This window comes from Poromitra crassiceps (assembly GCF_964638095.1).
Source record: "Poromitra crassiceps genome assembly, chromosome: 8".
NCBI lineage: Eukaryota > Metazoa > Chordata > Actinopteri > Beryciformes > Melamphaidae > Poromitra > Poromitra crassiceps.
This window is the reverse complement of record NC_139629.1, coordinates 21705346-21727554: the sequence shown is the minus strand read 5'-3', so window position 1 is coordinate 21727554 and position 22209 is coordinate 21705346. Positions and strand designations below refer to the sequence as shown.

Here is a 22209-nt window from a genome sequence, read left to right as displayed (position 1 = left end):
TTACTCTACACAGACAGTAATATTGTAAAGTAACTTATTACTTTCAAATGAAAGTAACTAGTAACATGTAGTATATTACATTTTGAAAGTAACTTGCCCAACACTGGTGTGGAAACACACATGCACACACACACACACACACACACACACACACACACACACACACACACACACACACACACACACACACACACACACACACACACACACACACACACACACACTCACCTGTATATGAGGATGGAAAGGCTTGCTTCCATACACATGCTGTACCCACTCACTTCATTGAAATGGCCTATTTATTATAATTCCCAGTAGGAGGAAAGTGTGTCGGCTGACGAGCTCACAAAGCCATGGCCTCCTGGAAGCCACATTGAGCCTGTCATCAACGATTGAATTCAGAGATGCCTTTGAGTCCAGATGTCAATATCATCTACTGTACAGTATGTCAATGTGCTGTTATGTGCGTAGGTGGCTGCAGTTACCTGCTGTTATCAGCACCATTTATCTCCGTTTTGATTCAAGGCATTAACAACGAGTCAATATTACATTTGAGAGTTGGGACTATAGACTGTACAAAATATATTGGGACCAAAACTCATTTCATTTACTTGAAGTCAGACCCAAAAGCCTATGCGTGTGTGTGTGTGTGTGTGTGTGTGTGTGTGTGTGTGTGTGTGTGTACGTGTCCGTGTGTGCGTGTGTGCGCGTGTGCGTGTGTGTGTGTGTGCGCGCGTGTGTGTGTGTGTGTGTGTGTGCGTGTGTGTGTGTGCGTGCGTGCGTGCGTGCGCGTAGATGGAATTTGTGAGAAAACGCCAACATTGGTGGCCCTGTTTGTTTGTTCCATGCAGACGTTCTGTGAGTGTGTGCCAAGCTCCTCCCAGCTCAAACACCGCTGGTCAGACTCAGAAACGGCCAGAGAAACCCCGCCCAAGGTAAGGACTGGTCACCATGACGCACGCACGCACACACGCACGCACACACACACACACACACACACACACACACACACACACACACACACACACACACACAGAACAGTACGTGTAGCTTGGTAGCTAAGCTCGCAGGTTGTTTTTGTAGTTTCTCTTTGAAAACACGCCGGTAGCAGAAGCACCAAAGGCACAGGTTACTTCTGTGAGTCAGACTCATTTTTGACAGGAATAATAATTGCGTTAGCAGCTTTATTGTAACCCAATTATGGAGGTATCCTCATGTCTGATCCCCAGAACAGAAATGAAGTTAGGAGAATTAGAGTTATACGGAGCCCCATAAAGTCCCGAGAGGTGACTTTTTTTTTTATCCTGTGCGCACAAGATAAACAAGATACAATGTCAACTTTGGAGAGTTTAGAGACTCCGTACAGGTGTCAGGAGAGAGAGAGAGATAGATCCTCGTTTCCCCCCCCCCCCCCCCATACCAACAAAACAATTGATCGAGTTCTTCGCTATATGTGAAACCCAACCAGCATATTTGATCTCCTCACCTCAGAGTTTGAGGTACCTGGAACAGCAGGGAGTGCTTCAGAGTAGGGATGTTCATCAATTATCGAAAATCGATAATCGATCGTTAAGGATTGGAATCGATCCTGTGGCATTTGGATCGATTTTTTAATTATTAAATTTTTTTTTTTTTTTTTTTTTTTTTTTTTTTGGGCTAGGTTTGGGTAGAATTCGTTCCTCCTCGCCCCACTCCATTGCACAGCCGACTAACGTGAGGTGGAGCTTCATATAGTCTCTAGTTTTCTGGCTGGGCACGGGCCTTTGTGCCAACAAAACTGTTTTAAACATGAGAAATTCACACCGGCATGCGCCGGGGACAGCAGTGTTGGAGAGGAGACACATTGAAATAAAGAGTTCATTGAGGAGAACACGTTGTCTTTCGTATTTTCTGCCATAGGCATTCATTTTGTTTAAAAAAAAAAAAAAAAAAAAAAAAAAAAAATTGAAAATATTGAAAATTTTCTAAGTATTAATAAAATCGATAATCGATAATTGATCGTTAATTCTCACCGATTATCGATTTTGGAAAATTTTCAAAATGAACATCCCTACTTCAGAGCCCCACACCTATCATTACATCTCTCTCTCTCTCTCTCTCTCTCTCTCTCTGCCTGTCTGTCTGTCTCTCTCTCTGTCGTTCTCTCTCTCTCTTCTTATACATTCCTGCTGCGGTCCTTTCACTGTAAAGAGAAAAAACAGAAACAGGAGCACATTATGCATACTGTAATAATGAGTTGCTCACCTGCATGAGGGATTATGTATCATTGGCGATTATAATCACAATGGGCTTTCTCCGCTGCTCTGGTGATGGCAGGCAGTGTGAGGGATTACTGCATATTAGACATCAGGTTTAGCCGGCGAGCAGCGGCGATGGCACAACCTCCACTCCAGGACCCAAACACTCCTCTTTAGATGGGATTAAGGCCCATTGATACCTGATGCAGCATTTGCGTGTATATCCCTCATTTGTGTGTGTATCCCTTTAAGACTGCGAACCGCGTCACGTGGTTCGCGGTCTTAAAGGGATACACACACAAATGCTGCATCAGGTATCAATGGGTTAAGGCCCGCGGATTCTCTGAACGGAGCAGAGTGATGAGCGGCTGCATCTGCAAGAAGAGGAGAATAGAAGAACAGGATTTTGGAAGAAGCTGCATATTGAATACTGATGTGAACCTGATGCTGAATTGGATGAACTGACTGTGGGTTTGGTGGATGTTTGTCTGCGAGCCTGTGTGTGTGTATGTGCATTATGCCTGCTAGGCATATGCGTGCTATTATAGGCCTGCAACTATTATTATCGATTAATCTGTCGATTATTTTCTCAACTAATCAATTAGTCGTCTATAAAATGTCACAAGATGGTGAAAAATGTTGATCACTTTTCCCCCCAAAGCCCATAACCTCCTCAAATGTCTTATTTTGTCCTGACCAACAGTCCACACCTCAAAGATAATCAGTTGACTGTCGTAGAAGAGTAAAGAAAGCAGAAAATATCTACATTTAAGAAGCTGGAACGAGAGAACCCACCACGCACACACACATGTCATGCACATACGCACGCACACACACACACACACACACACACACACACATACACACACACACACACACGCACACACACACACACAGTACAGAACAATACAATAACACATTAGGGTTTTGACCTGTATGAGGGAACCCATGTTTCCAACATAAAGAAATAGACAAACTTAATAGGGCTGCACGGTGTGTATTAATTATAATTAGCCTACTGTTAGGAATGATAGGGAGGGTTATTGTCCCTCTTCTCCTTTCTTCCTTGTTTCCTTTCCTAAACACTTTTGACTGGTTTTCATTGAGAAATGAGGTGTGGTTAAGCTGTGTGTCCAGGTGATGTCATTGAGGTGCGCACGCAGCCACTGGAGCAGATTTATGAATGAGCACTTCCCAGGTGTGTGCGCGCGGCAGATTTGAATGAATGCTCGAGAGGCGACACCACGCCAGAGGACCGACACACTCACACACGTCTCTTTGGACCGATACACGTATTTATTGAGAACCAGCTTTTTGTTTTACATTGTGGATCCTTCCAAAAACAACTTAAACTGAACTGAAACGACAAAGACGGAGCTCGCCGCTCTGGAGAGCCAAGACGGTGCTGGCGAGGCCTTGTCAGAGGTCCGCTAACGTAGTCAGCTACTACATGACATCAATCTACTACTACGGTAAGCTGACCCACCTCTAGTGATTATTTCTCGTTTGGAAACCAGTCCTTTGTTTTGTCTGTTTCTATCCCCTCTTTTCTCCTCTTTCACATACTCCAGGTTAGGACTAGCTTGGATAGCTAAATGCTACAAACACATCTTGTCCCCTAGACTGCTAGTCCGTAACACTACTGTATGCTGAAATGCATTTCCACACTTGCTCCCAATTTATTCCAGAATTGTCTTCAGTATCACTGCTCATATCAGCTATTCATTCCATACTAAGATGATTTAAAAAAATCCAGATAACCGTGATGTTTCTATTGAAACATTTTGGTTTATGTTTTTTAGCAGTCAAAAAGGCTATGCCTTATATTCTCCTGTTTTGTTTGGTTCTTTGGTTGGTTGGTTGGTTGGTTGGTTGTTTGTTTTTATTTGAGCTGTGCAGCCCTACAGCATATCCTAGCAGGCAAACTGCTGGACAGGGGCAGATATTTATATTCATTTTTACTGCAATCGAATGAAACACCTCTGTCCAAAAGGACTTGACTGCAGGGCAATGCTGCCACACATGAATGAAGGTTCCCTGTCCACAGCCATGCCAGCAGAGATCAGAGGAACTGAAGGTTCCCTGTCCACAGTCATGCCAGCAGAGATCAGAGGAACTGAAGGTTCCTTGTCCACAGTCATGCCAGCAGAGATCAGAGGAACTGAAGGTTCCCTGTCCACAGCCATGCCAGCAGAGATCAGAGGAACTGAAGGTTCCCTGTCCACAGCCATGCCAGCAGAGATCAGAGGAACTGAAGGTTCCTTGTCCACAGTCATGCCAGCAGAGATCAGAGACAACACATGAATGAAGGTTCCTTGTCCACAGCCATGCCAGCAGAGATCAACACATGAATGAAGGTTCCTTGTCCACAGTCATGCCAGCAGAGATCAGAGGAACTGAAGGTTCCTTGTCCACAGTCATGCCAGCAGAGATCAGAGGAACTGAAGGTTCCCTGTCCACAGGCATGCCAGCAGAGATCAGAGGAACTGAAGGTTCCTTGTCCACAGTCATGCCAGCAGAGATCAGAGACAACACATGAATGAAGGTTCCTTGTCCACAGCCATGCCAGCAGAGATCAACACATGAATGAAGGTTCCTTGTCCACAGTCATGCCAGCAGAGATCAGAGGAACTGAAGGTTCCTTGTCCACAGTCATGCCAGCAGAGATCAACACATGAATGAAGGTTCCTTGTCCACAGTCATGCCAGCAGAGATCAGAGGAACTGAAGGTTCCTTGTCCACAGTCATGCCAGTAGAGATCAGAGGAACTGAAGGTTCCTTGTCCACAGTCATGCCAGCAGAGATCAGAGACAACACATGAATGAAGGTTCCTTGTCCACAGTCATGCCAGCAGAGATCAGAGGAACTTGAGTCGATGTTCTCAAGCCTGGGGGGAGTGAGAGATGCTGTGTGAACGATGTGGAAACAGCTGCAGGTTCCCAACAACATTCTTTCCCAATCTGCAGATGTGAGTGGAACCCATCTCGTTCCCATTGCAACTGAGGTTTGAGGATTTCAACATGAATTCTTGGTCTTGTGTTTGAATAAGTTTTTGCGTATGCTTGTGTATATAGGATATGCCTTTGTATGTGTGTGTGTGTGTGTGTGTGTGTGTGTGTGTGTGTGTGTGTGTGTGTGTGTGTGTGTGTGTGTGTGTGTGTGTGTGTGAAAGAGAGATTGTGAGACTCCTGCTGTTTTCCTGCTTATCTAATGAGCAGACAGAGCCTTTGGTCCAAGATCTGTCTGCCAACTCTGCTGCGTGGGAGGACATCATTTCCATAGGGAGGATCTCTCTCTCTCTTTCTCTGTCTCTCTGTGTGTCTCTCTCTCCCCCCCCCCTCTCTCTCTCTCTCTCTCTCTCTCTCTCATCTATCTATCTATCCCAGTACCCCCGTTGTCCCTTCAAATCACATGGTGTGGCATGTGCAGAGACAGGAGACCATTTGAAACTCAGCTACTAATTACAGACTGGACTCCCACTGTGAGCTTGAGAGCTTCACTTACCAAAAAAACCAGTGTTAAGAGGCTGCGTGCGTGCGTGTGTGTGTGTGCGTGCATGTGTGCGTGTGTGTGTGTGTGTGTGTGTGCGTGCGTGCGTGCGTGTGTGTGTGTGTGTGTTCCAATAATAGTGTCATAACACTGCTACAGAGTTGGAGAGAGACAGCTAGAGCGACAGAGATATAATACTGTATATCATGTATTATGCTACGACGAGGGAGTTTAGATTAGGTGTATTCACCATCTAAGTCTGCCTTCACACCTGCCTCGATTAGTTCGATCGACTCGAACCCTGGTTGGTTTTCTTGGTGAGGTACTTCCACGGCTTCCTCTCCCAAAGCCCGAGCTATAGCCCAATGTCGTGAAGCATTCACACTCGGACCAAGACCTTGTTGAAGAGAGGTGGTCTCAGTCAAACGAACTCTGGTACGGTTCGTTTGTGGTGAGAACGTGATCCGAGGTATAATATTAAATAACGTGCCATGCAACTGCAAATTGGCTGTGAAATAGGTAATTTGGCACTTCAGAATTTCTATGGGGGAAAAAATTAATTAGAGGGGGTGGCAACCTTTTTGATATCAAGGGCCATTTTCAAATTTGCTTGCCAATCAGTGTGCCTTCCGCGCTGGCATTTCTCATCTGCTTTCTGTTGCCATGGAAGGCAACCAATCAGAGGCAGAGTAGAGTGGTTCACTGACTCACTACGGTAAATATATGAAAGGTCAATAAATAGGTTAAATAACATGTTGTGCAAATGGCTGTGAAATAGATATTTGGCACTAAAGAATTTCTATGAAGAAATCTCAATTTATTGCTACTGTGCGCTGCTGTGCCACTGGTTAACCCTTCGCGGGCCAGAGGTGGAACCCGTGCCATAGGTTGCTGACCCCTGAATTATTAGAGTAATCGTGGACAGACATGGACTTGTGAGGAGGTGCAGTGCCTGGGGGACAGACGTGGACTTGTGAGGAGGTGCAGTGCCTGGGGGACAGACGTGGACTTGTGAGGAGGTGCAGTGCCTGGGGGACAGACGTGGACTTGTGAGGAGGTGCAGTGCCTGGGGGACAGACGTGGACTCGTGCAGAGGTGCAGTGCCTGGGGGACAGACGTGGACTCGTGCAGAGGTGCAGTGCCTGGGGGACAGACGTGGACTTGTGAGGAGGTGCAGTGCCTGGGGGACAGACGTGGACTTGTGAGGAGGTGCAGTGCCTGGGGGACAGACGTGGACTTGTGAGGAGGTGCAGTGCCTGGGGGACAGATGTGGACTTGTGAGGAGGTGCAGTGCCTGGGGGACAGACGTGGACTTGTGAGGAGGTGCAGTGCCTGGGGGACAGACGTGGACTTCTGAGGAGGTGCAGTGCCTGGGGGACAGACGTGGACTTGTGAGGAGGTGCGGTGCCTGGGGGACAGACGTGGACTTGTGAGGAGGTGCAGTGCCTGGGGGACAGACGTGGACTCATGCAGAGGTGCAGTGCCTGGGGGACAGACGTGGACTTGTGAGGAGGTGCAGTGCCTGGGGGACAGACGTGGACTTCTGAGGAGGTGCAGTGCCTGGGGGAGAGCCGTGGACTTCTGAGGAGGTGCAGGGCCTGGGGGACAGATGTGGACTTGTGAGGAGGTGCAGTGCCTGGGGGACAGATGTGGACTTGTGAGGAGGTGCAGTGCCTGGGGGACAGCCGTGGACTTCTGAGGAGGTGCAGGACCTGGGGGACAGATGTGGACTCGTGCAGAGGTGCAGTGCCTGGGGGACAGACGTGGACTTGTGAGGAGATGCAGTGCCTGGGGGACAGACGTGGACTTGTGAGGAGGTGCAGTGCCTGGGGGACAGACGTGGACTTGTGAGGAGATGCAGTGCCTGGGGGACAGACGTGGACTCGTGCAGAGGTGCAGTGCCTGGGGGACAGACGTGGACTTGTGAGGAGGTGCAGTGCCTGGGGGACAGACGTGGACTTTTGAGGAGGTGCAGTGCCTGGGGGACAGACGTGGACTTGTGAGGAGGTGCAGCAGCCTGGGGGACAGACATGGACTCGTGAGGAGGTGCAGTGCCTGGGGGCAGTTAGACAAACAAAAAACTAATAATAATATAAAGTCACACACACATACATCCGGTTCCGGTTGAGCGAATTGTTTGTCACGCCACGCCGCGCGTTGAACAAAACTTTAAATAATAACTTTAATTGTGAGTTGTTGTTTCTTTTAACTCCGCCACTAAACCTTGCTACTAACTGCGTGTTGTTTACGAGTGACTATGGCGGATAAAAACCTCCGAAGCAAAGACAAAAGCGATCCAGTCCCAGGAGAGATTCACAACCTGTCGGCTATTACTCATGAGCTGAGAAAGATGAATGACCGTATTAACGGTATGCAAACAAGCTTGGAGATAATGTTGGACGAAAAGCTAAAAGGTCTGCATACATCTCTAGAGAAGAGCTTTAACAAAAAGGTGGATAATTTGCGTGATTCTCTAATAAAAACCGCAAATGAGAACAAAGAAGCCCTCAAACAGGAAATAGAGAGGAAAGCCAAGCAGATTCAAGACAACATGGACATGGAGACCGGACTATTAACAGCTCGGCTTGATCAGATGGAAGCCAATATGATTACAGTTAAAATGAATCGACCCAAATTCGACACTGATGTTTCCATCACGGTCGCCGGCCTCCTCTTTGAAGATGGCGAGGATGTCAAGGAACGGGTTGAACGGCTTCTGACGGAGGTCTTGAGATGTCACCCGTCGCCCAGCGTAGTTAACGCCGAGAGGCTGAAGCCCAGGGGACGTGGGCCGGGTCTCATCAAAGCCGAATTCGGCTCTACGGAGGAGAAAATAGCGGTGCTAAGAAGAAAACAGAGGCTGCGTGAAGAAGAAGGTTTCAGCAGGGTTTATATCCAATCTGCAAAATCCCATGCGGAAAGACTGATTGACTTAAACTTTCGCACTCTGCTCCGGGAGATCCCCATGGGAAAGGACTTCCTCATCACCGGCAACGGGAGGCTGGTTAAGCGGGAGGCAGAGCGCACCGAGCGGGGAGGGGCAGAGCGCACTGATCGGGAAGGTGGAAGAAAGTGAACGGACACCTCGGCCCAGAATAAAGGCACAGTCTCCCTTGCACACTGGAACGTGAACGGATGGACATTAAGAAACTGTGAGTTGAGATCCGCCGTTATTCACTTCATGAAACCAGATATAATTTCAATCAACGAGACTCATCTGGTTGGAGAGGAGTCAATTCATTTGAAAGGCTATGTGTGGTTTGGAAACAACAGAAGTAAACACACCAGAGCTCCAAAGGGATCCGGCGGAGTAGGGTTCTGTATTAGTCACGATCTGCTGAAATTGTACAAAGTGGATGTGATAGACACTCATAATGGAATTCTAGGTCTCCAGTTATCACATTTAAAATCTGGATATATTTGTGTGGTGTTTACATGTTATATTCCTCCGGAAATGTCAGTGTGGGGGAGAGATGTATCTAATGTTTACAGTCATCTTTTGAGTCAGATTTATTTATGTTCAGAAGCTGACGCGATTTATGTTTGTGGAGATTTAAATAGTAGAGTGGGGACATTAGATGATTATGTTAAAGAAATTGATGCTGTTCCAATAAGAACCCCATTAGATGAATGTACTAATAAACATGGCGAATCACTAATTGAGTTTTTGAGAGACGCTAAATTTTGTATTGTTAATGGAAGAATTTGCCCCCTTAAAGATAACTATACATCTGTATCAACTAAAGGAAAAGCTGTGGTTGACTTCATATTAGTCCCACATGACTGTCTGCAGTCCTGTATTTCTTTTGAGGTGTTCACCCCAACTCAACTGGCAGAAATGGCAGATTGTGTGGATTTAATTGGTGAGCGGAGCAGACTCCCTGACCACTCAATGTTGCTCCTAGAATTTCACACAGGCTATGTGACTGATCAGTCTGATTTAGCCCCTCAGGTGGCCCAGCCATGTCCTAGGGGGAGGGTGTGTAGGGAATTGCCTCAAGGCTTTCTAGGCTCAGAGAATTATACTATCTTGCTGTCGAACCTTATCGATGATCTGGGTTGTATTAAAGGTAACCAAATTCTTTTGGATGCCTGGTATAATAATCTGTGTGACTGTATTCATTCATCATTGAGGAAAGGTGTTAAGAAAAGAAGTAATGGTTTAAAAAAATCTTATAAACCTTACTGGAATCCTGAATTACAGTCCCTGTGGGTCAAGGTAAGAGCATCTGAAAAACTGTTCCTAAGGTGCAAAGACAAAAATCAGAGAAAAGAGCTAAGAATAGATTTTAAAGAAAATCAAACCAATTTTGATAAGAGGTTACGCACGGTGAAACGTAAGTTTAATCGTGGTCTTTCACTGCATATTGATTTTGTCCAAACCCATAACCCCCAACAGTTCTGGAGTGAAATTCACAAGCTGGGCCCCCGAAAAAATAAGAGCATACCAATGGAGGTCAAATTGGAGAATGGGGAATGTAGCTCTGTGCTAGAGGTAGTACTGCAAAGATGGGAATATGATTTTGCTGATCTGTTTTCTGGTTCTAGCCATTCTTTTGATGAAGCCTTTTTGATTGAAATAATTAACAGAAAAGAAGTATTGGAAAATAAGATGAATGCTGATTTAAATAGCTGTAATCTATTTTTAAATGCTAACTTCTCTATGGAGGAAGTAACAAATGTAATAGCTAAATGTAAAACGAAAAAAGCTGCCGGAATTGATGAAATCTCCAATGAGGTGCTTAAGTCGCCACGGTTGCTTACTATTTTATTTGAGTTATTTCAGTTTTGTTTTGATTCTGGTACCATTCCGGTACAGTGGCAGCAAAGTATTATTATTCCTATTCCGAAATCATCAAAAAATGATCCTAGGTTGCCTCTTAGTTACAGGGGTATAAGTCTCCTTAGTTGTGTGTACAAATTGTATTCTTCATTGCTAAATCGTAGACTTGCTGATTACCTTGAGATGTCAGGCCTGCTCGTGGATGAGCAAAATGGATTTAGAAAAGCCAGAGCATGTATTGACCATATTTATGCAGTTACCTCCATTGTACGTGCAAGAATTAAAGAAAAAACATCCACTTTTGTTTGTTTTATTGATTTCCAGAAAGCATTTGATTGGATTAATAGAGATCTCCTTCAGTACAGGCTGCTAGATTCTGGAGTCAATGGGAAATTCTACCATGCCATTAAGTCGCTCTATCAAGCACCTCTTGCCCGTGTCCAGGTTAATGAATATTCTACTGGATGGTTCCCTCAACAATTTGGGGTGAAGCAAGGAGATGTTATGTCTCCAACTTTATTTTCTATTTTTGTTAATGATTTAGCTCTTCAAATTAAAACATCAGGTAAGGGAATCAAGGTGGATGACCAGACCGTGGGCATATTACTGTACGCGGACGACATTGTCTTACTTGCTGAGCATGAAAATGATTTACAGTCCATGTTGTCCATTGTTGTTGAATGGTGCTGGAAATGGAGGCTGAGGGTGAATCAAGACAAAACACAAATTGTGCACTTTAGACCTGCACCAAGGCCTAGGAGTTCTTTTGTATTTAATTTTGGATCAATAGTATTAGCATATACAGATCAGTATAAATATCTGGGCTTAACACTAGATGAGCATATGACATTTAAGGAGGGAGTTAATGTCTTAGCTCAATCAGCGGGCAGAGCCCTGGGATCTGTATTGAACAAGGTTCAATATTGTGGTAATCTTGGTTTTCATACTTACACGCAACTGTATAATTCATGTGTTTGTCCTGTGTCGGATTATGCTTCTGGTGTTTGGGGTTCCCGGGAACACCTAAGCTGTAATACTGTGCATTATAGAGCTATCCGTTATTTTTTAGGAGTTCATAAATGCACATCAGTTCTGGCCATCAGTGGGGATATGGGATGGGAATCTCCAAACATCAGACATCACGGTCAAATGCTGCGATTATGGAACAGACTTGTGAGGATGTCTGATCAGAGACTGACCAAACAGATATTTAACTGGGACATTGCCCATAGACATCCCTGGACAACTGAACTTATGTCTTTATTCTATGCAAATGATTTATCATTTATTTTCCAAAATAGATTAGTTTGTGACATCCGGGAGACCATGAGTAATATGTTCCTTTTGTATAAAGATAAATGGTCCGTTGACTTATGGTCTAAGCCTAAGTTGAGAACCTACCGTCTTATAAAAGACAGTTTTTCTGTAGAGCCTTATGTCAAGTTCAATCTCGACAGAAGAAAAAGGTCCTTGTGTGCACAGTTACGATCTGGAACGTTGCCCTTGGCACTGGAGACTGGTAGGTTTAATGCTACCCCTGAAGAAGACAGACTTTGTTTGCTCTGTGACCTGGGTGAAATTGAGAATGAGATTCATTTTCTATTCTATTGTACTGTCTATGATGAGGTAAGGGAGATACTGTTCAGTAAAATGTCCTCTATTTATGTTGACTTTTTTGAGATGGACGATTATGAAAAACTCGAGTTGTGTTTTAAGAAAGGCACTTTCTTTATTGGAAACTTTCTTTCCCAGGCATGGGAGCTAAGGCAAAATGTTATGTTCAGAAAATGATGTAATGATTTTGTTTTGCTGATATGGTGAATGTTATGTTATGCTGTGATTTAGTTTTATTACTGCGGCGTTGGCGTATGTTGTACTGCATAATATATCATATGTGTGTCTTGTAAGCCCATGAGGGCTGGGCACTGTCAAGTGCATGACACATTTAATAAAAATCAATCAATCAATCAATCAATCAATCAATAAAGTCCATTGTTATTTGCCATACAGCATCAATCAGTTCAATCTCTCTGTCTCTCTCTCTCTCTCTCTCTCTCTCTCTCTCACACACACACACACACACACACACACACACACACGCACACAGACACCAACACACGTGTGACGTTTCGGACACTACCTCACTCTTCTCCTTTGGTAAACACGACAGCATTGCATTGTGGTATATGGGAGAAAATGTAGGGTACAGTCACTGTTCGCTAGAAATTGCAGTGCATTGTGGGTATTCTATAGTGGACTATATAGTGAATCAAACAGTTGAGAACTCGGACACTACTGCAGTAACACTATATAGTCCACTGTTTCTGTAATAGGGAGGGGTTTCAAAGGCGGTTTGTGGGGTCTCTTTCTTCCTCTAGTCTTCCTGTGTGTACGAGTTAGGGATGTGTTAGCTGTGTGTGTCCCGTTGTCAGCACAACCAGGCCATCATAAATCCTCTCCATATTAAGTCAATGATCAGGAGCTATGAATATTTAGTGTGGTGCTGAGACGCGCGTCGTGGCCCGCTGGCGACAGAGCTCAATGAAACTGTTTTAATGTTACACGACTGCAACTCTGCACAGCGTGAGGCCATTACACACACTTTATGTACAGCAGATGCACACACACACCTACACATACAGACACGCACACCTTTACACACACACTCGCACACACACACACTCGCACAATCACTCAGTTACACCTGCGCTCAACACGAACAGCCGGGAAAAAAACTGCTTGGCATGCAAAGAGAGATTTTTATCATGCAGTCAGTGTCGACATGTTGCGTTTAAGCAAAGAGACAAAAAAAATATTTGTGACAATACGCCCCTGCAGCTGTTTTATATATGGTTATATATTATTTATTATATTATAATATTTGTGACAATAAACCCCTGGAGCTGTTTTACATATGGTTATATATTATATATTATATTATCATATTTGTGACAATACGCCCCTGGAGCTGTTTTCTGTGATGATGAATTTAGGTGAAAAGAAAAAGGGAGGAAATGAAATGGTGCTGTTAGAAGCAATTGAAAAAGACCGTATTCTAAATTTGATGTGGTGCAAGTTAACTGCTTATTGTCTGATCAGGTACATGCTAGGAGGACTGGTTCGGACCATAGAGCCTCTGACTGGTTTGCACATTCAAACACAAGGATCCAAGGCCATGTTCAGACTAGGAGGCCAAATCTGATTTGTGAACTTTAGTGACCTATTAATTAGGGGTCGACCGATATGGGTTTTTCAGGGCCGATATCGATATCGATTATCGGTAATGAAAGACACCGATAACCGATATTTTGGAACCGATATATGTTTGCAGTAAAAATTTAAATCTTGGTGTCAAAATTTAGAATAACACGCCCCGTTGTTGAAATTCATTTTCTTCAGTTTATCTCCAACTACAATATTATTTGAAAATATTCACTATTAATATTGATATGAATCAAAGTGTGTGTGTGTGTGTGTGTGTGTGTGTGTGTGTGTGTGTGTGTGTGTGTGTGTGTGTGTGTGTGTGTGCGTGCGTGCGTGCGTGCGTGCGTGCGTGCGTGCGTGTGTGTGTGTCTGTTTGTTCAATCTAGTGGAGACTTGGGCACATTATCAAGATAAAGCTGTGTACTTTAAACAAACTAACAGCTCACCACAGAAACAAAATAATAAAGAGGGTTTCCCTCAGCTTACACTACTTGACACTAACCTCACACCAGGCTCTCTCAAAAGCCCTTTTCCCACATGCGCTTTGTACCGCAAAATGACCGGAACGTGGTGTAATGCCTGCATGTGGGAAAGGCGCCGTGCCGGTATAAGCGCGACCCCGTCGTCCCCGACATTTCACCAGTTTCGAACCAGTCAGAAGAGCGGTATGCTCTTAAGGGGACGCAAGTGGAAACGGGTCCAGTCATTTTCCGCGACAGCGGTCCTTCAATCATGGGCGAAGTGTAGCCTACACACGTTGGTTAATGTTCCAGCGGGCATAATCTAATCATTCGCGCACATTAAAGCAAACTGGCGAAATGATCTTGTGATAGCCTAATAAGAGCAGTATGTCAGCTTGCTGATTTCCGAAGGCAACCCCGGACACATCAAACGAAGCCAGTCTGTAAAAAGTGCTTCAACGCGACGCAGGTGAACGGATAAACATCGAACCAGCAACTATTTCTCTCAGACACGGATCCCAACTTCTTCAAAGTGCATCATCTAATCATTCGCGCACATCAAAGCAAACTACTTCCACATTTCGCTTAGTGCATTTGCTTTCTCTACATACATAGGCTACAAGCGTTGGGCAGCTTGCCTTGCAAGCCTCTGCCATTCTCGCTGCGTCTGTCCTGTGTCAGGCTGCTGCGAATAAGTACGGAGGACTGAGTGAAGTTTTGCCGACCCCCCAAATAAGCTCCCCCCGCCCCCCAACATACCGGCTATTTGACGACTAGATTCCCATATGCGCGCGCTAAGGTGTGAAGGGAAATTCAGGGAAATGTCCGATATTGACTTACAGGTAATTTTCCGGTACGCATGTGGGAAAAGGGCTAAAGGAGAACACAAACAGGATCATCCGGGCATCTGCTGACCAATGTCTCATCCTAGTTTATTCGGTTCCTTTTTTATTGCAAACAAGTCTGCTGACGTACTAATGTCTCATCCTAGTTTATTCGGTTCCTTCTTCCTCCTCCGCTCTGGAGAGTGGTGCCTGCAGCCTGCTTGCGCTGCGTTACACATGCGAGTGGATTGGAGATATATATTTTCGGGACGCTACAGGCAGGCCCGCTCCAACCCATTACGCAGAGTACGCAGACTGCGTAGGGCATCACGTGACTGAGGGCACAGTCAGGCCACTCACTGAACAGCAGGCCAGGCGCCGCCTACTGGTTTACTAGTGGTTTTATTACTTTATTCAGGGTGCATCTCATTGTAAAATTGGACTCGGCCCAAATTGGGCTTCAAACGGCCCAAATTGGGCTTCAAGCGGCCCAAATCTGGCTTCAACTGGCCCAAATCTGGCTTCAACTGGCCCAAATCTGGCTTCAACTGGCCCAAATCGGGCTTCAGACGGTCCAAATCTGGCTTCAAACAGCCCAAATCTGGCTTCAAACGGCCCAAATTGGGCTTCAAACAGCCCAAATTTTTCGCCGCCGCCCTTCGGACGCCGGCACGCACGTCGGCCTGTATCGGCCTGGCCTGCTTGGTATCTAATGCCCGGCCTGAATTATGATCCCAGTCCGCCCCTGCTTGCATGTACAGTTTAACAATCACTTGTTTGCTGACATGTACAGTAATTCTAACAATTGTTTGTTTCCCACATGTAATGAAATGTGAGATACACTAGTATCGTTCATAATTAATGATTTTGCAGTCTTTCGTTTGACAGTTATTGAAAGTTTTACGGGGGGGGGGGGGGGGGGGGCACCACAGAACAATTACGCTTAGGGCACCCAAATGGCCAGGATCGGCCCTGGCTACAGGACTATTGATTAATAAAACAGCTTTGCACTTGACAACCATGGCCATTTGATTCAAAAAGAGCGACGCTACGGCTACACCGTGGACGCTATGGAATTAAAATCTTGTGTCCTGCCCCAGTTTACAAGGTACACCAATCGTATCAGACTTTCTCCAACAAACACGGACAGACACAGATAGACACGGACGGACTGCTATGGCACAAATCTACGTTTGTGTGTGTCTGTCCGTGTTTGTTGGAGAAAGTCTAGGAAGGCACTGGCAGTCACACTCGCTCACACAGGCAGACAAAGTCCAGTCGCTTATCAACGGGCTTTGTGTAGGGCAGGCAGGCAGCGTCTCAAATTTCATCTCTGAGGAGCCCTCTGATAGGCTATTCTATTGCTCAATATGTAACCAATCAGATAGCGCTGTGGGCGGGACATTGCCACAGGCCACACAGGAGCTGCAGCAGAGAGAGAGACACACAGGCTTCTGCAGCGCTTTATGGCGAAAGTAGCGCATTTTTTAATAAATGTATTATATCGGCTAGACTCAGCCCTCAGTCTTAATCCGTTTCACTCCTGTAAGACTGAGAATATTACTATTTAAATCTTTGCATAACATTAGGTGGCGCTGTTGGAAGCCTTGCATCGGAGAACCAATCATGAGTGTTGTGGGCGGGCCTGCTTTCTGGGGGCAGTGACGCTCATGCAGAACCAGTGTCTCGCAAAACATCGCCGCGTTTGCGGAGAAATATATTAATCACTTAGAAACAAACATAACCTGTTAATAGGACGTGTTTCATCCGGCCCCGGCGGCTAGAGGTCTTTTCCCCAGCGATAAGCCCGACTCCCGAGGCTAACGTTACAGAGCCTGCTGATGACTCACACTAGCAAGCGGACCACTTCCGGGTAGGAAAAATTATTGTAAAATAAACAACAGGTATAAACCCTCTTTGCAGCACATCGGTGTCTTGCTCTATATTGGAACTATGAAACATTGCATTGCCGCTACCAAATAAAATTCTAATAATAAATGTAGGCGTGTCTGCTGCCGGCCGTTCTCGCCGGGCTCTGACAGACAGTTTCTGACAGTGAAATTCCCAGACGTTTGGTGGCGCAGCTCACCAAACGTCTGGGAGCCGAGACTATATATCGGCAAACAGCCAATGAAAATGCCGATACAGATAATCGGCAAAATGCTGAATATCGGCCATAATAATCGGTAGGGATGCACGATAATTATCGGACCGATAAATTATCGGCCGATATGGCCATTTCGCGTTATTATTTATTATTCCGATAATGGCCTTTTTCCGATAAATTATCCGATAATAATCCTGTTTATTTTTTGCCTCGGAAGCGGAGCTTTTTGTTGTCGCACATTCGTGACATCACAGCTGCGACGCAAACATGGCTGCTGCCAGTGTGTAGTGTGTTGCTGTTTTTCAGTTTCACAATGATCAGAAAGCTACTGTAATTTGCAATCCATGTCCCACACAGGTTCCGAGAGGAGGGGAAACCTCTAAGCTGGCATTACGTTAAACCAAAGCTGGCGATGATGCAGCGGATATGTTTGTTGTTTGTGTTATCGAGTTTTGTTAGCATTAGCTCAGTTGTAGCGGGCCTACCCTGCAGGCTTGTCCGCTTGGCAAACTGACATTTACAGTCTGTGGCTTGTGATCAAACAGCCCCACAAAAGCACTTAATACACAGAGCTTGCGTAAACTTATAGAAACTAATGGAAACCCCTTTACCCGAAATGAAACATCCAGGGATTGTGTATTTAACTCCAAAAAACCACTCGCTAACGTTAAGCTAACCGCGCTAGTTAGCGTTAGCTGCGGGACAGAGCCAATAATGAAAACAAAGGAGCAGTCGCGCACATTAGGCTACATAAAAAACATCAGTCAGTCAACATTACATAGTGCCTTTTATTTAATCTGGTGGCAGCATTTTTCAGTAAAAAGTGAAACGACACAGATGGTTTATAGTGCCTGCCCATGGACTGTATATACCGTATTTCCGCTAATAGTAAACGGGGCCTTTAGATTAGAGCAGAGGCCTGTATTCGAGTGAGGCCTTTATTTCTTAATATTAAACTCTCATGGACATACTCCTTTATTTTCATGACTTTTATTGCAAAATATTGCATAAAACCAAACAACGCAAATAAATATTGGTGGTCACTCACTCACTCAGTATCCTCCTCCTCCTCATCTAGTATGTCGGTATCCTCCGCGTCCTCATCATCATCAACATCATCCAGAACAACAAGTTCATTGTTGACCAGTTCCTCTTCATCTTCCTCATCCTCGGCTGCCTGTCTGTTCTCCTGGTCCCGCTAACGCAGCTGGGCGAGAGCCTCCCGTCCAGCGGCGCAGGGCTGTCCCTGCTTGAAGCAGTGGATGAGGTTGTCTTCACTCCCGTCAGTTTTCACAGACTGTCCACAAACTTGGAAGGACTTTTTGATCAGATCCTTGTCCAGCTTGTCCCAGGCGGCGATCACCCAGTCCACAAGCAGGCGTATTCACCGTAGTTTTTGCTCCTTCGTTTTGTTTTGTTTTTGACCCGGCCTGTATTGAGGGAGGGGCCTTTATTTGTCCGTGCAGGCCGTGCCCCCGTCCTATATTAGAGCAGAGACCTGTAATGGAATAGAGGCCACTAATAGCGGATATACGGTATGCCTGCCCCATTCATTGGGCCCAGGCTACAATTCACTGAGAACTGGAACCAATGCAAAATTTGAACAGATCAGTATGACAATAAGAGTCTAAATTACTATGCCTTTTGTCATTGTGTTTTATCTGCAGACTAAGCAGCTTGGCTTTCCGTTCTATAAAGGCCTTTATTTTTGTATTGACTATAATTGAGTGATACACTTTATTAAAACAATCACATTATATCAGTTTTCTTTGTTTTGCGTTCACAGTAGCTGTGTTTCCATTACAGTTTTTCGCAAAATAATTGCGATATTTCTACAACTTCGACAATGTACAATTGCGACTTGTAGGCGTTTCCATTGGAGTTGAGTTTGGACTGACGGCGCACACACCTGAACGCAATTCCCCGTTGCAGCAGCTGCCACAGTGATTACGCACGGGGATCTGCCCCAAATCCCGTCCCCTGCATGCTCAAATCCAACCAATGGTCAATGCAAATCACCACATGAAGTTACAACGCATATAAACAAGCCTGATTATCAATTCAAAAGAAAATGAGTGTCAACATGTTGCTGGCTGCGGCGAATGCAGTGAGCGTGACAGCCAGAGGAAAAAAGGTACCGTAAATTCCGGACTATAAGCCGCACCTTTTTTCCCGTTTTTTGGCCTTTTTTGGCCCCTGCGGCTTATATAACGGTGCGGCTTATCTATGGATTTTTTCACAAAAAAAAAAAAAAAAAAAAAAAAACTCTCTTTTTTAGCACTCTTTCTAACTATAAATCCTATATAACTATAATAAGTTTTAATTTCCTCTCTTGCCCTCTTTTCACCACACTGTATGACACTGTATGACACTGTGTGCACTGTAAAAAACAACACAGGTGGTGTTGTGTTATGTTGTTTTGTTGAAATGTTAATAAATGGGAGCTTCCTCTACAATCCCCTCTGTGCATGAACCCTTACATATGGTAATTAAACATTAAAACACAAAAAAAAAAAAAAAAAAAAATACCATTAAAACACCCGCGGCTTATAGTCCGGTGCGGCTTATATAAGAAAAAAATAGTCAACTTTGAAGGTGCGGCTTATACACCGGTGCGGCTTATAGTCCGGAATTTACGGTAACTGCGCGCACACAGACAGGCAGCCTGTCACCATGGACCGATTTCTGTCATTAAACATTATCTATTTTCCCCAGCTCCGCTTTTGCATAACACTTGTCTTTCTGCTAGGTAGCGTTGCTTCAAAGTTTTCCACTTGCTGCGGAGGTTTTGCCACGGCTTATCGAACCCTTTTCTCCCTCATTTCCTTTCATTTTCCGCTCCTTTTCCAAAGGAGAAGATGGGTCACATGACATGCAAATGCGAAAAATGTGTTTCCATTACACTTTTGCGATAAACTGCTATATCGACACGTCTGAAAAACCACCTCATGAGAGCGCAAAAACTTTTTGCGATATTTGGGAGGTTTTTCGAAATGTACGTGTTTCCATTACCCACTTTCTATTGCGATATTTAGATTTTGCGCATTTCTGAGGGTAATGGAAACACGACTAGTGATGTGTTAGATTTGGTTAGGTCAGAGCTATGCTCACTACATCCATACATCTACCCTAACCCTTTTTTAACCCCAGGTGTGCATAAAATACAGGTTAACATATTCACTGCCAGCCGTTTTTCAATACTGTAGTTAGCTTCTGCCAAGGTTTTTTTTTGAGGATTTTGGCTCATCTTTCAAGAGCCGAGGATTCGTTTCTGTTAGGATTAGGAGTATGTTCACACCAATGTTTTTATGTTTGGTCAGGTCAGGCACCGGTCCAAACATAAAAACATTGGTGTGAACATTGGAGCTCATACAGGAGGCGGACTCAGGACAGGGATCTTGAAGACTTACAGTATGTGGTAGATTCCAGGTTTCTTCTGAAAATCTTGTTTTAATGTTTGTTTTTTGTTCAAAATTGTCTTTACTTTATTAGGTACCACTGGTCGATAGATGTTGAGAGCGAGAGGGAGAGAGAGTGGGGGTTTGTGTGTGTGGGAGGGTTGTATTTGTTTTGTTGTGTTTATTGTACAAAACCTATATTGTAATACTTGCAATAACAGTTGATAATTGTACAGGGAAAAATTTAATAAACATATTATAAAAAAAAAGAGAAAAAGAATCAGTGTAGAAAAGGCCCTCTCATACCCACACTGATGATACCATAGACCAGTCATACTCAACCTGTGGTCCGGAGCCAGATGCGGCCTACTATGTTGCAGATTGCTGGACCCCCGACCATTTCTAATTCACAATGAAAACTAATGTTAAATCAAGAAAGTAGAAAAAAAGTCCAAGGCAACTCTTCTTATGAATAAAAAGCCTTTATTCTAACTTGGCTAGTTCAAACACTCCAACATGTTTCGGCCTAAGCCTTCATCAGGGACAATCTGAATGAGCCGAACCCCAGTGCTGACAGATAACAATGTGTTGATAATGTTAAATCAAGTTTGACTATGCTCCAGCTAAATTGTCAAATATCGCCGCCCAGGCACTTATACAGTATGTACTTAACTAGCGTAACTTAACTAACTAACTATCCTGTGTGCACACAATTGAGAGACTAAACTCTGGCTCACACCCCAAAAACCTACAATCCGCTACAGAAAAAGTTATACTGGCCCCTGGTCTCCTGTCATTTTGCAAAAGTGGCCCCCAGGCAAAGCAAGTTGTGTATCCCTGCCATAGACATTGGGACGGAGCTATGGATCTGATGTCAGACTGAACCAATGTCATCTGTGATGTCACTCAACTGTGATGTCACTCGAGCGGCTCTGATGTCATCGGTGATGTCACCCGAGCAACTGTGATGTCATTGGCGATGTCACAAGTGATGTCACTTGAGCAGTTGTGATGTCCCATAAAACACCACACCAGTTGTCATAAATTCTTCCAGGCTGAGGTATAAGTAGGACTGGCATACTATTAAGTACAAGGCTTGTATATATCAATAAAACCATAAAGACATCTGCGTGACCTGCAGCGGGTTCCAATTTAAATCACCCAGCACGTAGTACGTGGAGGGAAGCTACACCTTCCTCACAAAGTGGTTCTTCTAGCCGCGTACTTGGAGCCTACTACAGTTGGAGATGTCTGACTCAGCAGAGAAGGAGCTTGATGTACATGTATCTTGTGTCCGCAGCACCTCCACAGATACCTTGAGGAATACGCCTTATCCCATCCATGGAGGTGACCAGCGCCCTTACACCCCAACTCATCCGCATGAGGGGGAAGATACTGCTGGATGTCATGAGAGTCTGATAGCATCGAGGCAGGAACTCAGACTACATAATCACCAGCTCAGAATTCAAAGTGAGCACGGTGATGTAAGGCTTGAGCAGCGCCGGCAAGATCATACCACCACAGAGTCGATCCATGGAGGTGTCGCACCAAGGTGTCAGTCATACATTCCCCCACAGGAGGTGGAGGCGATATGGCAGAGCGAGATACGTCACCCCATCTCGTCATCTGGGTGTCCCAGCCATGGCCTGGAGCGCGGAGTCATGTTGTGTCATGTCATGTCATGTCCTCACCCCTCGGAACAAGAT

The 22209-nt window shown here is 44.9% G+C and overlaps 1 protein-coding gene across 1 annotated transcript in view; it reads left to right on the top strand.

The window, feature by feature from the left end:
* Positions 1 to 22209, top strand: part of fibcd1b (fibrinogen C domain containing 1b) — a gene marked incomplete at its 3' end in the record, with an annotated part of 227426 nt that overhangs the window by 57265 nt on the left and 147952 nt on the right. Inside the window, exon 2 of the mRNA XM_083641568.1 lies at positions 852 to 935. Coding sequence (XP_083497694.1) covers positions 852 to 935 — 84 coding nt within the window. The remainder of the gene's footprint in view (positions 1 to 851; positions 936 to 22209) is intronic.